Raw genomic sequence first — 14,749 nt, forward strand, 5'->3', positions numbered from 1 at the left:
TGATTACTTACTTATCTGGTGAAGGTGTCATTTACACACCCTCCTCTCCTAGCCATTTATTTATTTAACATTTATTATTTTATTTTATTTTATTTAAAAATAACTAACTTATCCTCACAATCAAATTCAACTTGAGACTTTTATTTTTAATTTTTTTTTAGATAATATTGTTTTTATTTAAATTATTTTATATTTGAACTAAGTAGTTTATTATCCTATAAGATTTCAAGTTTGAAATGTTAGATTGTGATTAGTGTGCTCCTGATTTCTCAAGAATGGGTTGAACTCATAAAAATAAATTTAACAATGACACTTAAAATAAAATAACAATAATAATTGTTATAAAATATATTTGATGAATAAAAGTATTACTCAACGCAAATAACAATCCTAGGTTGAACAGGGTATATTAAAATGAAAAATAAAGCAGCCCAATTAGGGAATGAATTAATGACAAATCACATAATCAATGAATAAAATATTACGCATAAGGACAAAAAAAAACGCAATAAATATTAACCACTTTTAGTCAATTGTATATATTAATGTACATTGTCAGCAAAACTATAAATTAATCTCAATAATGCAGCCTAGTATCGATAAACAAGAGTTATTTTTTATTAGATTTGAGTCGGTTATTTTATAATGATCGGTATCTTTTAATTAGTCTTCTTAATTGTACTCTTATTAAAAAAAATAGCAATTAACAGTCACTATTCATGCAATTTATTAATATTGGCACATGGTCATCAAAGTTTTATTCTTATGGAATATCTAACACAATTTTAAAATATCCTAATTTTTAAAAATGTTTTTTAATTATATTTTTAATAATAAAAAATAAAGCAACACTCCACCATCATTATTTCATATTCCATTTTAAAGCGTTCTAAGTAGAAATTAAACACTAATTTTAACTTTTAGAAACAACTTTTATCGCGTAAATAATTTATTTGAATAAAATATTATAGATTTTTTATATATATAATTCATAATATCTCATTATATATAAATAGAGATTCATTATTATAAGGGAATAGAAAGTAAGAATTTGTGAGATTAGGCAGGGAGATCTGCTCTCATCCTATATTTGTTTTAATCATGATGCTCTTTAATTGTATCTTCAAAAAGATAGTGAAGAGTAAATCATTCATTCACCGCCCTACTCACATGTGTTTTGCGGATGATCTCTTTATAGTGGCTCATGCGGACATGAATTCTTTTAAAATTGTTAAGGATGTGCTAACTCTGTTTTTTGAAATTACAGGTCTTTATATAAATCAGGATAAAAGTATGGTGTTTTATGGCGGTGTTGAGATTACTAAGGCAGACATATTTAACATATTGGGCATCAAGGAAGGAACTTTATCAGTTCTCTACCTAGGATTATCAGTTCTCTACCTAGGAGTTCCCTTATCTTCTAGACAGTTGCAAGTCTCCCATTGCAGGTCACTAATTGAGAAAGTTAAAAATACGATTAATGGTTGGGCAACTAAAAGACTATCATATGCTGGGAGAATAGAGCTTATTATTAAGGTGACTATGGACAGTATTAATTTCTGGGCGCAGCAGATTGTGATCCCTAAGAAAGTAATGAAAGATCTCAATCGTCTAATGAGGGATTTCGTTTGGGGTAATCACGGAAGAGGTGGGAAGAAGGTTAAGTGGGAAGATGTGTGTAAGCCAAAAGATGAAAGTGGGTTGGGAATTAAAAGTTGCATAGTATGGAATAGGGCACTCACATACAAGTATTTTTGGGAGATAGAGAGCAAACAAGACTCTTTTTGGGTGAAATTGGTTCATTCAAGGTTTATGAAGAATGAGAGGAGTATATAGATGTGCAAAATTAAAGATGAAATGTCATGGTCATTGAAGAAGTCCTCAAATTGAATCAATATGCAAGGTCTATGTTTCAAGTTCGATTTGAAGATGGGAGGAAGATGAAATTCTGGTATGATCCATGATATGAAGGACCACCAATCCTTAAAATGTATAAAACTGAAAATGTTAGAATTAGAAGACAATATCTTGATATAACTGTTAATAGGGTGAAGGATAGTAAATGTAATGACCTTTTGAGGCTTACTTCAGAAGGGATGAGGATACTTAATGAAATCAATTGAATCATGTTTAATGATCGGATTAATTTGCATGTGTGGAAGGTGGTTATTAATAGTAGGTTCATTACTGGGCTAGCATGACAGCTTATACGCAACAAAGGACAGTTGGTGGAGTGGGCTCATTGTGTTAGGTCTCCTAAAATTATACCCCGGCATCGAATTGTCCTTTGACTGACGTTTAGACAAAGGCTCGTGACAGGGGATAGGATCAACGAGTTTATGACCATTCCATGTATAAGATGTGTACTCTGTTCGAACAGTGAGGAAACAATAGCTCATATCCTCGGGAAATATATATACTAAGGTACTTTGGAAAATTTTGTTAATAACTTCAGTTTTTGTAGTTTTCCGAGGATTGAAATCTTATTAAGGAGGTTGTTCTAAGGAAGACTAAAGGATATACGTTCAAAGCTAATATATTCAAATGTTTCTATGGAGCAATAGTATATCAAATTTGGGCTGAAAAGAAACTCTAGAATATTTTCAAGGGTTAGAAGGAATGAAGAATAGATCTGGTATGATGTTGTCTTTGATGGCCTAGTCCTAATTCACACATGGCGAAGCATCCCTATAATTTTGACTAATTGAGAACTATGTCAACCATGGAAAATTACATTCGAGAAAGTTATAAAAAATCAAACGTATATGGCGAGATGAAGTGAAATTGCTTGATGATTATGTTTCATACTGCTTTAATGTTGTTTCAGATTTTAGTTTGATGGTTTTTGGTTATTAATGTTTGTTGTTGTATTGGTTGATTCAAATTAGGACAAAAGTTTTTGTCCTAACAAAAAAAACTCTTGTACTCACTTTCTCCCATTGGGTTTTATTAATTAAATGATTTATCAAAAAAAAAAGTGTTATGAATCATAATAATATCTCATTATATACATATGAAAATATGAAAATTCTTAATGGTAGAATGGAAAATTTTATGAAAGCTCAAACTAAAGTTTCCATTATTAGTTTTCTAAGTGAGTCAATACACATTTATGAAGAAAAGTCTACCAAATAGGCACAAATTCCAACATAACTTTGCCAAAAGTTACAATTCAAAGTCACAACCAAAAGAAACAAAATCAAGTGTAATTATTTTATGCAAAGACAAAAAATGATGTACGTGAAAAAAAAATGGTGTATTATAGATAATCATTGTCGTATGTGTCAAGAAAATATTGAATCGGTAACTCACTTATTTTTGCATTGTTGAGGAGTGATTAGTATTTGAAATCTTTTGTATAACATTACTAAGATTCGTTGATAATGTCGGTTCTAAGTAGTTGCTGAAAAGTTTGGATTGATGCGGCTGATATGACAGACCTACATATTTGGGTTACCATCCCAATTATTCTTTGGTGCACTATCTGGTTGGAGAGAAATCGTCGAACTTTTAATGATCGTAGTCGTCTGATTATTATCATTCATAATACTATTATTATGTTTTCTAATATTCGTTCAAAAAATCCAATAGAGTTTGTTGGAAGAGTTAATTTGTATTCTCAATTAGGATTTACGAGTTCGATAACTTATTAAGTATAATATTTTCTTATTTTTTATTTTCATGAAATGTTTTGTCGTTGTGCTTCAACGTTTTTTTTTTCATTTTTAATATATATGAAGTCTTTTTAAAAAAAAACTACCTTACCTTAAGTGATTTTTTTTATAAAAAATATATAAAAAAATCTCACGTCACTAGTAAAAATTGGGTTTTTAACGACCAACATTGGTGACGGCGAACTTACGCCGTAATTAATAAAATTTATTAGCGTCGGTGACTGTTCCGTCATGGTTATTAAAAATTATTAGTGTTGGTAAATTGACGTTGTGGTTAATAAAAATTATCGACTACGGTTTTCATTGTCGGCGTCGCCGCTAATGTTCAGGATTTTCCGCCCCTCTCCCACCTTTATTATCAGCCACGGTTTCCGTCATGAAACCGTGATTAAAAGTCAGGTATCCCCGCCATTTCTCCACCATTTTTTAAAATATTATTAGTCATGGAATTATGTTATTGTCGTGACTAATAATCTATAATATCAGACAAGATATTATCTTATCGTCGTTCCTAATAATCGTATCAACGACCCACCGATAAATGTCGTCGCTGATATTTTTTTGTCAAATAAGTTTCATGGCCTTTAAATAGCACATTATTATTATATATATATATATATATATATATATATATATATATATATATATAATAATAATAATGTTTCAAATTCTAAACTAAATTTTTTTATATATGAATTATTACTATAACAATGTTGATAAAATTAAAAATACATAATAACTTAAATATTTAATGATAACAATGATTTAAACTTCAAATACTCAACATTTAAATTGTTTTGGATCTAAAACTAATATATGAAGACTATTATATCTTTATATATTAATTAATAAACTCAATATATTGAATTATATAATTTGATATATTAAACAAAATATAATTAAAATAAATATTAATATATTTTTTTATTTTTTATATATAATTATTAATTTATAATTTGTTGACTTAATATATATATTATATTTATGAGAGAGTAATTAAGATATAAACAGTGAGAATAAAAAAAATATTTCAATAAAGATAAAAAAAAAGTTGATATATTTAGGAGAAAATGTAAACAATTTAATATAATTTTATTAAATTTAAACATCCAGAATTTTCAACATTGAATTTAGGATCAATTTTTGAAACGTTACAATCTTTTTTTTTTCTTTGTTAATATTGTTAAGAAAATATATGCTATTTTTTTATCTCTTTTATGAAAATGTAGTTATGTTTGGAAGTTTGGAAATTTTTATACAGTAGTTAACATGATTTAATTTTTAATGAAAAAAAAAATACAAAATATTAATTTTACGCACTCCCTTGACTTAGTAAAAAATTTTAAGTTAAATATGCCAAGTTTTATTTTTTTTTAATTTGTGAATTTGAGTAGTGAAAATATAATTAGATGACTTAAATTTAAAATAAAACAAATTTAACTTTGTTTGACCTAAAAATTTTGAAATATACTATAACCGCTATTATTGCTATACCTTTTCACTAATTTTGTTCCTAAATTTTATTTTATTTTATTTATCATATCATTATGAACTATAAAAATAATTATAGTGCTTAATTTACTTATTTTAATAAGTCTAAAATGAATGAATCGATAATTTTAAAATTTAATGATGTTTAAATAAATTATAGACATGACTTCAATTAAAAATAAATTAAATAATTTATATCATATTTTATAACTTTTTTTACTTTTCTATTTTAGTATTTTGAACATTTTTAAAGAATTTTTTTAACTTTATGTTTTTTAAAAATATTTTTAGTTTTATTTTTAAAATGAGTATTTTAAAATTTAATTTATTTAATTTATAGATAATATATATTGAAATATTATATATTTGGATATTGGAATATTATATATTTAGGAAATACTTTATTTAAAGTTTAGAATATTATTATAGTTTTATATTTTGCTAACACATGAATTTCCTAAATTTATGTGTATATATCATTAATTCTCATTAACAAAACATAAATAATAACATAAAATATTCTTTAGTTTCTTGTTTATTTATTATTTTTCTTTAAGTCTTAACTTTATATTGAATAAAGTACGTTTAATTTTTAGCATAAATCTTAATGCAATTACATAATTACATGAATTTTTATTTGATATCTTTTACAATACTTTAATTAAAATAAATTTCAATAGAATGTTAAATTCTATTAAAAAATAAATCAAACTTTTGATATAAATATGAGTAAGATGAAAGAGATAAAAAGATATAATAACTTTGAATAAAACTATTTATTATATAAATAAATAAATATGAATTGGGTCTATAATATTTTGATATAGTTTTGTAGGTTTTTATGGGAAAAAAATAGTATTTTTTTTTTCTTTGTTAAAAATATTATATTTAGCAGTTTTCTAATTATTTTAAAAATAATTTAAAACATTCGAACATATAAAATAAATAAATAAATAAAAATTCTAAAACTATAAAAAAAAAAAACAATGTTTTAAGCGTACAGTAATATACTTAAAAGTATCTAATCAATTTACCCTCAATAATTTACAATTTTTTATCTCATTGGTTAATATATATATATATATATATATATATATATATATATATTCACTTAATTCTATATTATAAACCATCTATTTAAACAAAGAAATTAATCTTTAAATTTAAAATAAAAAAGAAATAATACATTTTAATTATAATTAAAATTTTGTCTATAATAGTTATAAGATGATAATATAATTACAAATTCTAATATTTATTTACTCTATTCAAATAATTTAATTAATTAAATTTAATAATAATAATAATATTTTAGGATTAAAATTAGGATTATGGTTGAGATTAAAATTGTACAACTAAAAAACAAAAAGAACAGGGTTTTAAGCCTAGAATTTAGGTCTAGATTTAAGTAGGTATACCCTCAATAATTTGAATGAGTTTAGATTCCATTTTTTTTTTTTTTAATTATCCAATTTTATTTTATTTCATTGGTTAATATATATATATATATATATATATATATATATATATATATATATATATATATATAATATTACTTTTTTTTTCTCTGTATTTTGTTAAATTATATTAAACCATTTAATTAAACATAAAAACAAATTAATCGTTAAATTTAAAATAAACATGAAATAATACATTTTAATTATAATTTAAATTTAAATTTTATCTATGATATTTATAAGATGATCTAAATTTATTGAATTTATAATTTGTTAATTCAAATTATTTAGTTGATTAAATTTAAAATAAATAATAATAATAATATTTTAGGATTAAAAATAGGATTATAGTTAAGATTAAACTTAATTATATATAAGATGTTTTTTTGATCAATTAGTCATACATTCTCTTCAAACCATAACTTAGTTCTTATTTTACAGTCATGACTTCCAACCACAGTATCATTCGTGAAGTTTGGAACTATAATGTTAGTGAAGAGATTGATATGATTTATAAAATATTTCCTTTCACACCGTTTGTGTCATTCGATACGGAATTCCCCGGCACTATCTACAAGCCCGACGTTCCAAACTATTGTCTTTCGAGTCTACCTCCTGAGACTAACTATTCTTATATGAAGGCCAATGTAGACGCACTCAAGTTAATCCAAATTGGTCTAACACTTTCAACTTCTCCCAACCCTCTTTCCGGATCCGTACGTTCGTTTGTGTGGCAGTTTAACATCAAAGATTTTGACATTGATTCAGATGTTCACAACTCAGACTCTATAGCACTTTTAAAAAATCAGGGTATTGACTTTGCAAGGAACAGAGTAGATGGGATTGATTCGGGATTGTTAGTCTCTATGTTGACGGATTGTGGAGTGTTGGGCTCTAAGATTCCTCGCGTTTGGATCACTTTTCATGGTGCATATGACTTTGGATTCATCGTCAAGATTCTAACCGGGAGTCCCCTTCCATCGGATCCGATCATGTTCATGGTTCTAGTTAGGCAAATATTTGGGGAATCAGTTTTTGACCTCAAACACGTTATGAAGTCTTTCAATGGACTCTACGGTGGGTTAGACCGATTGGCGACTACTCTTCAAGTGGAAAGAAGACCGGGCACTCAGAGTCATCAAGCTGGTTCAGATAGTCTTCTTATTATGGAAGTATTTTATAAACTCCGACAAGATTATTTGGATAAACTTCCTCTTTGCAAAATCAATGGATTCAAAAACATTATTCATGGACTTGAGTTATCCTTAATTCGTGCCTATCAACCTCAACCTCAATTTCAACCTCATTATATTCTTATACCTTATTATTAATCATGTGTATTGTAAAACTCATAATTAATATAAATGAGATATTTTTAATGTTTTTTCAATAAGTATATTATTTTTTGAATTCATTTATTTATAAAGTCTGTAACTATATATATTAATTAGCAAATCATTGAATCATTGCAATGAAAAATAATTACACATATTCATGTTTATGTTTATGAACAAATAAAGTTTTGTAAATTTTATAATTTTAAATATTATTATTAATTAAAACTGAAAATATATAATTAAGCCATATATTTATGGGGTTTGTTGATTGGTTTACAAGAGATAACAGAGAATTAAAAACAAATATTTAAATAAAAAATTTGAATAAATAATAATATAAATTTTAACAAAATGTATAAATTATATTATATCAAACTAATTTTGTTATTTAAATAAGGAGAGATTATAGGGAGGGAGAATTTAAAGAAAAAACAATTCTTTTATTTTCTTTCATTCACAAATTATGTCGTCAATATCTACTACATACATGATCCGCCAGGTCCTTCTTCTTCCATATTAATTAGACTTTTTTCTTTTTTCTTTTGCAACTTATAACTTAAAAACAACTTTGTATTTTTTCATAATTTTCTCCTTTCATGCTTTGTATTATGTCAAACAACCATATTAGTTTGTCTCTCTCATAATTAACACCTAATTAAAAAATAGTTAACAATTAAAAATAAATTTGTATAATTATGAAGTGTAAAAAAATTACCATCCCAAAACAACTTAAATACGTTTTAAAATATTAACTTATATAAGTCAATCATTCTTTTTTTTTTAAAGTTGAATGTGTATTAAAAATGAAAATAATCGTTTAAACAAAACGACAAATCATGACAATAAAATATAAAAAAAACAAAAAAAAAACAATACTTAAAAAGTTATCGAGCTCGTAAATTCTCGAGAAGAGCGATTAACTCTCCGACAGACTCTATTATCTTTCATTAACGAATCTCAGAAAACATCGGATGACTACGATCATTGAAAGTTTGACGTTTCTCTCCAACCAGATAGTTCACCAAAGAATAATAGGGATGATAACCCAAATATGTAGGTCTGTCATTTCAGCCGCATCAATCCATACTTCCAAGCAATTATCTAAAGACTCGGACATCACCCAATGAGTTTTAGTAATACTCCACAAAAGGCTTCAAATAATAGTCACCCTTGACAATACAAAAGTAAATGAGTTGCTAATTAACATCTTCTTGACACATACGACTAGCCATATTATAACATTTTTTCATTCACATATCATCTGTTAGAATTCCACCATGCAATAACGTTTCATCCAAAGAACGAGATCTTGGATTAAATATTTGACTCATAATAAGAATTATATGGAATCATCTTAGCGAACAACTTGTAGCAATGTCTCACATGAAAACTATCCATATTTTATCAGTGCATAATGTCTTATTCAGACGGTGACACTTGTTTGCGTCCTGCCAAAAGTATAACTCTATTATGGGACAAAGTCTCTATAATGTTTAATCTTCTTCTATAACTTATTCGGTTAGCGAAACCACTAGACTAAGAATCAAATATGTACTTAACTGTGACATTTCTACATATAACAATAGAAGAAATCCTATGATACATCATATCTAGACTTTTGACACTACACCAAATTTCGTCCCAAAATTTAATCGAAAAATCATCCCCCACAATGAATTTAGACTGCTCACGAAAACTTTTCCACATAGGATAAATTTCCCTCCAAATATTACACCTCGCTGGATAATTAGACATTTTGGTGAACCAATCAGATCAATCATTACTATATACTTACATCTGATTATCGATACACAAGGACTATTCGGCTCTATTGCAAATCTACTCATTTTGATAAAAAAAAAGCTTTATTAAAATAAATAAGACCTCCTTAATCTTTAAAATATTTAACATTATCTCAACTAACTAAATGATAAAACGATGAGTTAGAAGATTCCCATAGAAATTTAACATTATTTTTTTTTTCATTTTCACTGCCACACTCTTGGGAAGAATGAATAACGACATCATATATTTGGGCATAGATGACAACACACTGTCTGATCCCTCTAGAGCTCTCAAAAAATCCCTGAGATAACAATGACAAAAAACTTAACCGTCGAGATGCAAAATCTAATCCAACCAATTTATTTCGCACTCATTCTCATTTTGTCCATTACATAAAATAAAAACTCCAAATTTATTTAAGTCAATATTAAAACAATATATTTATAAATAAAATATATATTTTTTTTATTCCAAACTAAATTTAATCTGAAAATATATGAGCCATATATTTCAAAAATAAATATTTGTATTATATGTCAATATATTTTTCCTCTCTCGTTTCTCCTTAAGGAATTTGAGATTCTCCTAAATGTGGAACTAATGATTTTCTTCCAACTAATATTCATTCGGGATCTTATCGATCTCTTCTGAGATATCTCTATCTTCAATTAGTTAAAAAGAAATTGAAGATAAAGATTTCTTAAAAGATCCTGATTGTTTATTGGTTGGAAAAAAAATCTATTAGTTAGAAATACATTAGTTGAATTTTTTCAATGATCATCAATCTCTTCTTGGTAATCTTTATCATCTTCAATTAGTTAGAATGCATTAATTGAAGATGAAGATTTTCAATTAAGTTTTTTTTTTCAAAAGCAGCAAAAATCAGAAAAGAGAGAAAAGCTCTGAAGATTTGATTCGCGATCGGCACAGGCGGCACGATCGGCACGGGCGACACGATCGGCACAGACGGCACGATTGGTACAGCGGCACGATAGACACAGGCAGAAAGGCACGGATGACACAATATTGTCATGCACCGTAAGTCATCAAATCGACATCGGAATTATCATTAATCAAAGGAAGCGTCATCGGCACAAGCAGTACGACACGATCGACACATGCGACACAATAGACACAGGCGACACGGGACGATCGACACGGGAATCCCGGTATTGTCTTGCGTCGTTCATTAAGTGTTGCTAGTTTATGGTTTCTTGTATATTTGTAAGCACCGTTAGATTTGGCCTCGATTGCGGTTTACTTTTGTTCATCTCTTAGGGTTTCTGCAATTAATTTGTTCTATTACTCTATCTCTGCCATTATGGAGAAGAGGAAGAACAAAAGTAATAAATCAAAAGAAGTTAGGGATTTTGTGTTGGAAGGAATTAAGGAAGCAACAGTCAAAGAATTTGAAAGAATTTCTGAAGAAGTTATCAAAGAACAGCAAGATACCAACACAATTAAGCAATCTGCTCCAACTACTGCTGGAAAAAATTCTATTGAAAATAATGCAGGAAAACAAGGGGATAATGAAGGAGCTTGGAAGATACGCTATAATGAAAGAGTTAATCTGTTTGGGCTCAAGAATCAGATTACAAATCTCCTTATGCATGCCAAAGGGGGAGAAATTGTCATCAATAAGGAGAAAACACAACAGATTACAATTCAACTCAACATCCACTATCTTTAAGACTGGAATCTGTTGAAAAAAGAAGAATATGAAGAAATTGTTCAATGGTCAGTTACTACAATGAAGAAACTAATAAATGCTCCCAAATCTAAGTCATATACTATCAGGAGCAACTCGACATGGAAAACTAATGAAGTCTGGAAGAACAACAATGCAAAAAAGTCAGAAAATTATTCTTATAAAGGGAAAATCTACTTTGGTAATACACAGACAAAAGTGGAGGTACTGAATTCTCCATTTGAATTTAAATTTCCTACTGAAGTAGAGGAAAACTGTATAAATGAATGGGAAAATGTAGTTGTGGGAAACTACATAGGGAAAAATAAAGTATCATTCCCAATTACTAAAGATGCATTGTTGAAGCAATGGGAAGGAAAAAGGCTGGAAAAGATTTCAGCAAATGTCCATGATTTATATTTCCTTAAATTCAAGAAAGGATCTAATCTAAAGGAAATTCTAGAAAATGGGCATACATATATAGGATCCAATTGTATGAAGTTAGAAAAATGGTCTGAAGACTTGAACCTATTGAGTAAGCCAAAAGAAACTACACAGATATGGTTCAAGCTCTGGAATATATCTGCACATATGTACAATTGTGAAGCCCTTAGTCATTTTGTAGGTTTATTGGGTAGACCATTATACATGGATCCAATTACTGAAGGAGGAGAGCACCTAACATTTCCTAGAATTAGAATTGAGGTGCATCCTAGAAGCACACTGTCGAAAAGTATGACAGTAGTAGACATAAAAGAAAAACTTACTGTCATGGAAATCATTTATGAGTGGACGCCAGACAGATGCTCTTTCTGTAATACTTTCCAACATGTAAGTCCAAAATATGATTTGGCTAAGGAAGAAGATCAGAAAATTCATAATGGTCAGAAAGTAAAGATGTAAGAAAACGATACAAATGTTCCTATTTTTAAAGAGAAAAATGTGGTTAAAGAACAGGAAATAGAAAATAAAGAAAATTATGTACAAGAAGAAAGCTATACGAAGAAGAAGGTGGATCATCAACCGAATCATGTTGAAGAGATAGTTGATGATCTCAATCAAATCAAGTTGAAGTGGTTGCTGATGAAAACAGAGATGAAAATACTCAGGTTAATCAAGAGGAAGAAGAGAATGTCAATGTTGATACAGAGGAATCTAAAGTTGTTGAGGATTCTAAAGATGAAGCTGAAGTTATTAAAGACAATGATCTCAAAATTCAAGTTGAGAACAACAAGGTGAAGAGCTCAGAAATTTTGAAGAATGATTTTTTCTATCAAATAAGAACAAGTTCATATAAATAAAGAAATCAAGATGAGAATATGCAGTATTCATCAACCTCTTCAGTTCATCCCCCGTTCATTGCAAGAGGAAGGGGAAGAGGAAGACAATATGTTGAAACATCAGGTTGGTATGGAAATAAAAATACTGATTGGGATAATTAGGATTTGATACAGTTTGTAATCTTTGTTTGTAATCTCTATTTCTTGTATGTTTGATTGCTAATAATCAGGTTTTTTAGGGTCGTTTGATTGTCATCTTATAATCCTAACTAAGACTTGTCTAGCTTTGATTATTGACTCTCCCACTTTTGGGATTTTAATGAGATCGTTTTAACCGTTTTCTCAAAAAAAAAAGATGAAGATTTTCAAGGATAGCCTGATTGTCTATTGGTTATAAGCACTTCTCCATAAAAAAATAATTCTCAATGATCATCAATCTCTTTTAGGAAATCTCTATCATCTTCAAATAGTTAGAATGAATTAATTGAAAGTGGAGATTTTCAGGAGAGCCTGATTTTCTATTGTCTAATCAAGTCGTCCATCAATGTGGTTTAGTTAATTACTTTGACTATATATTATCGACATATAAAGTTATTCCTTCACTACTTAGATCAAAAAATGTATATTAAAACATTAGTAGCGTCGGCTTTAAGGTAAGCCGGCGTTAATTCGTCTCCGCCACATTATTAGGGACGGCATTAGCATAATATTGTGGCTGATACTCTATAATATTAGCCACAGCATTATACTAACGTCGTCCTTAATAATCAATATTTAGACTATCAACGACCTACCGACAAATGTCGTCGTTGACATTCTTTACCAAATAAGTTTCAAGGCTTATAAATAGCACGCTCCTCTTTCGCTTCTCTTTAAGAAATTTGAGATTCTCCTAACTAATGATTTTCTTATAACAAATATCCAATCGAGATCTTCTCAATCTCTTTTGAGATATCTTCATTTTCAACTATCTTTAATTGGTTAAAAAGAAATTGAAGATTTTTCTGAATATCACATTGTCTATTGGTTGGGAAAAATCTAATTGATTGAATCACTTTTCCTTAAAAAAATTTCAATGATCAACAATATATTCTTAAGGAATAGCATGCTCCTCTCTCGTTTCTTTTTTAAGGAATTTGAGATTGCCAAATAAGTGGAAATACTAATTTCCTTCTAACCAATATCTATTATGACTCTTCTCAAACTCTTTTGAGATATCTTCATCTTCAATTGGTTACAAAGAAATTGAAGATGAAGAATGATAAGAGTCCGAATGGATATTGATTAGAAGCACATTAGTTGTATTTTCATTGATTATTGTTCCAATTTATCTTTGATACGTTATTGTTTAAATTTATCTTTGGTTATTTTATATGTTCTATTTTCTTTGGTTATTGTTCTAATTTTCCTTTTAGATTTAATCACAATTCAAGATTCTTCACTTTGTTTAGATTCTTTAGAATAGAAACATTCAATCATTTCAAATATAGAAATGAAGTAAAAACTATATATATGTATGTGTATCATGATCCATTAAAAATTTTAAATTTAGAAATTAAGTTATTTGATAAGTTTAAATTATGTAATCTAACATTAGTGTCGGCGTTATGCTAAAGTCATGGCTAATATAATTATTAACGTCGGCTTTAGGATAAGACCGACGTTAATACAAGTGAGTTACTATCGAAAACGAATTGGTTTTTGGAATAGAATATTAACGGTGGCTTTAGGATAAGGTCGGCATTAATACATGTGAGTTACTACAAAAAACAAAGCATTTTTTGGAAAAGAATATTAACGTCGACCTTATCCTAAATCTGACGTTAATAATATCATTTATTAACGCCGGCCTTATCCTAAAGTCGGTGTTAATAATATCACACGATAATGCCGACGTTGATACTTTTTTTACATAAAATCTTGAACTTCTTCTTTTTCCCTTCTTCCTTTTTTCTTCTCGGAATTTTCCGCTTATGTCTCGTGATTCTCCTCTCCTTTCTCTCACCGAATTTGAAAGTCGCACCACCTCTCCTTTCTC

General features: G+C 28.0%; 1 protein-coding gene across 1 annotated transcript; it reads left to right on the forward strand.

Moving 5' to 3' along the window:
• Positions 1-7,065: 7,065 nt before the first annotated feature.
• LOC124929896 (probable CCR4-associated factor 1 homolog 11) lies at positions 7,066-7,953 on the forward strand. Its single transcript, XM_047470278.1, has one exon. The coding sequence runs from the start codon at positions 7,066-7,068 to the stop codon at positions 7,951-7,953; it is 888 nt and encodes a 295-aa protein (XP_047326234.1).
• Positions 7,954-14,749: the final 6,796 nt, after the last annotated feature.

The sequence above is a fragment of the Impatiens glandulifera genome, chromosome 3 (assembly GCF_907164915.1).
Source record: "Impatiens glandulifera chromosome 3, dImpGla2.1, whole genome shotgun sequence".
NCBI lineage: Eukaryota > Viridiplantae > Streptophyta > Magnoliopsida > Ericales > Balsaminaceae > Impatiens > Impatiens glandulifera.

What these genes read in the sequence shown, in the direction of transcription:
- LOC124929896 (XM_047470278.1), top strand. Translation starts at nt 7,066, where the DNA reads ATGACTTCCAACCACAGTATCATTCGTGAAGTTTGGAACTATAATGTT.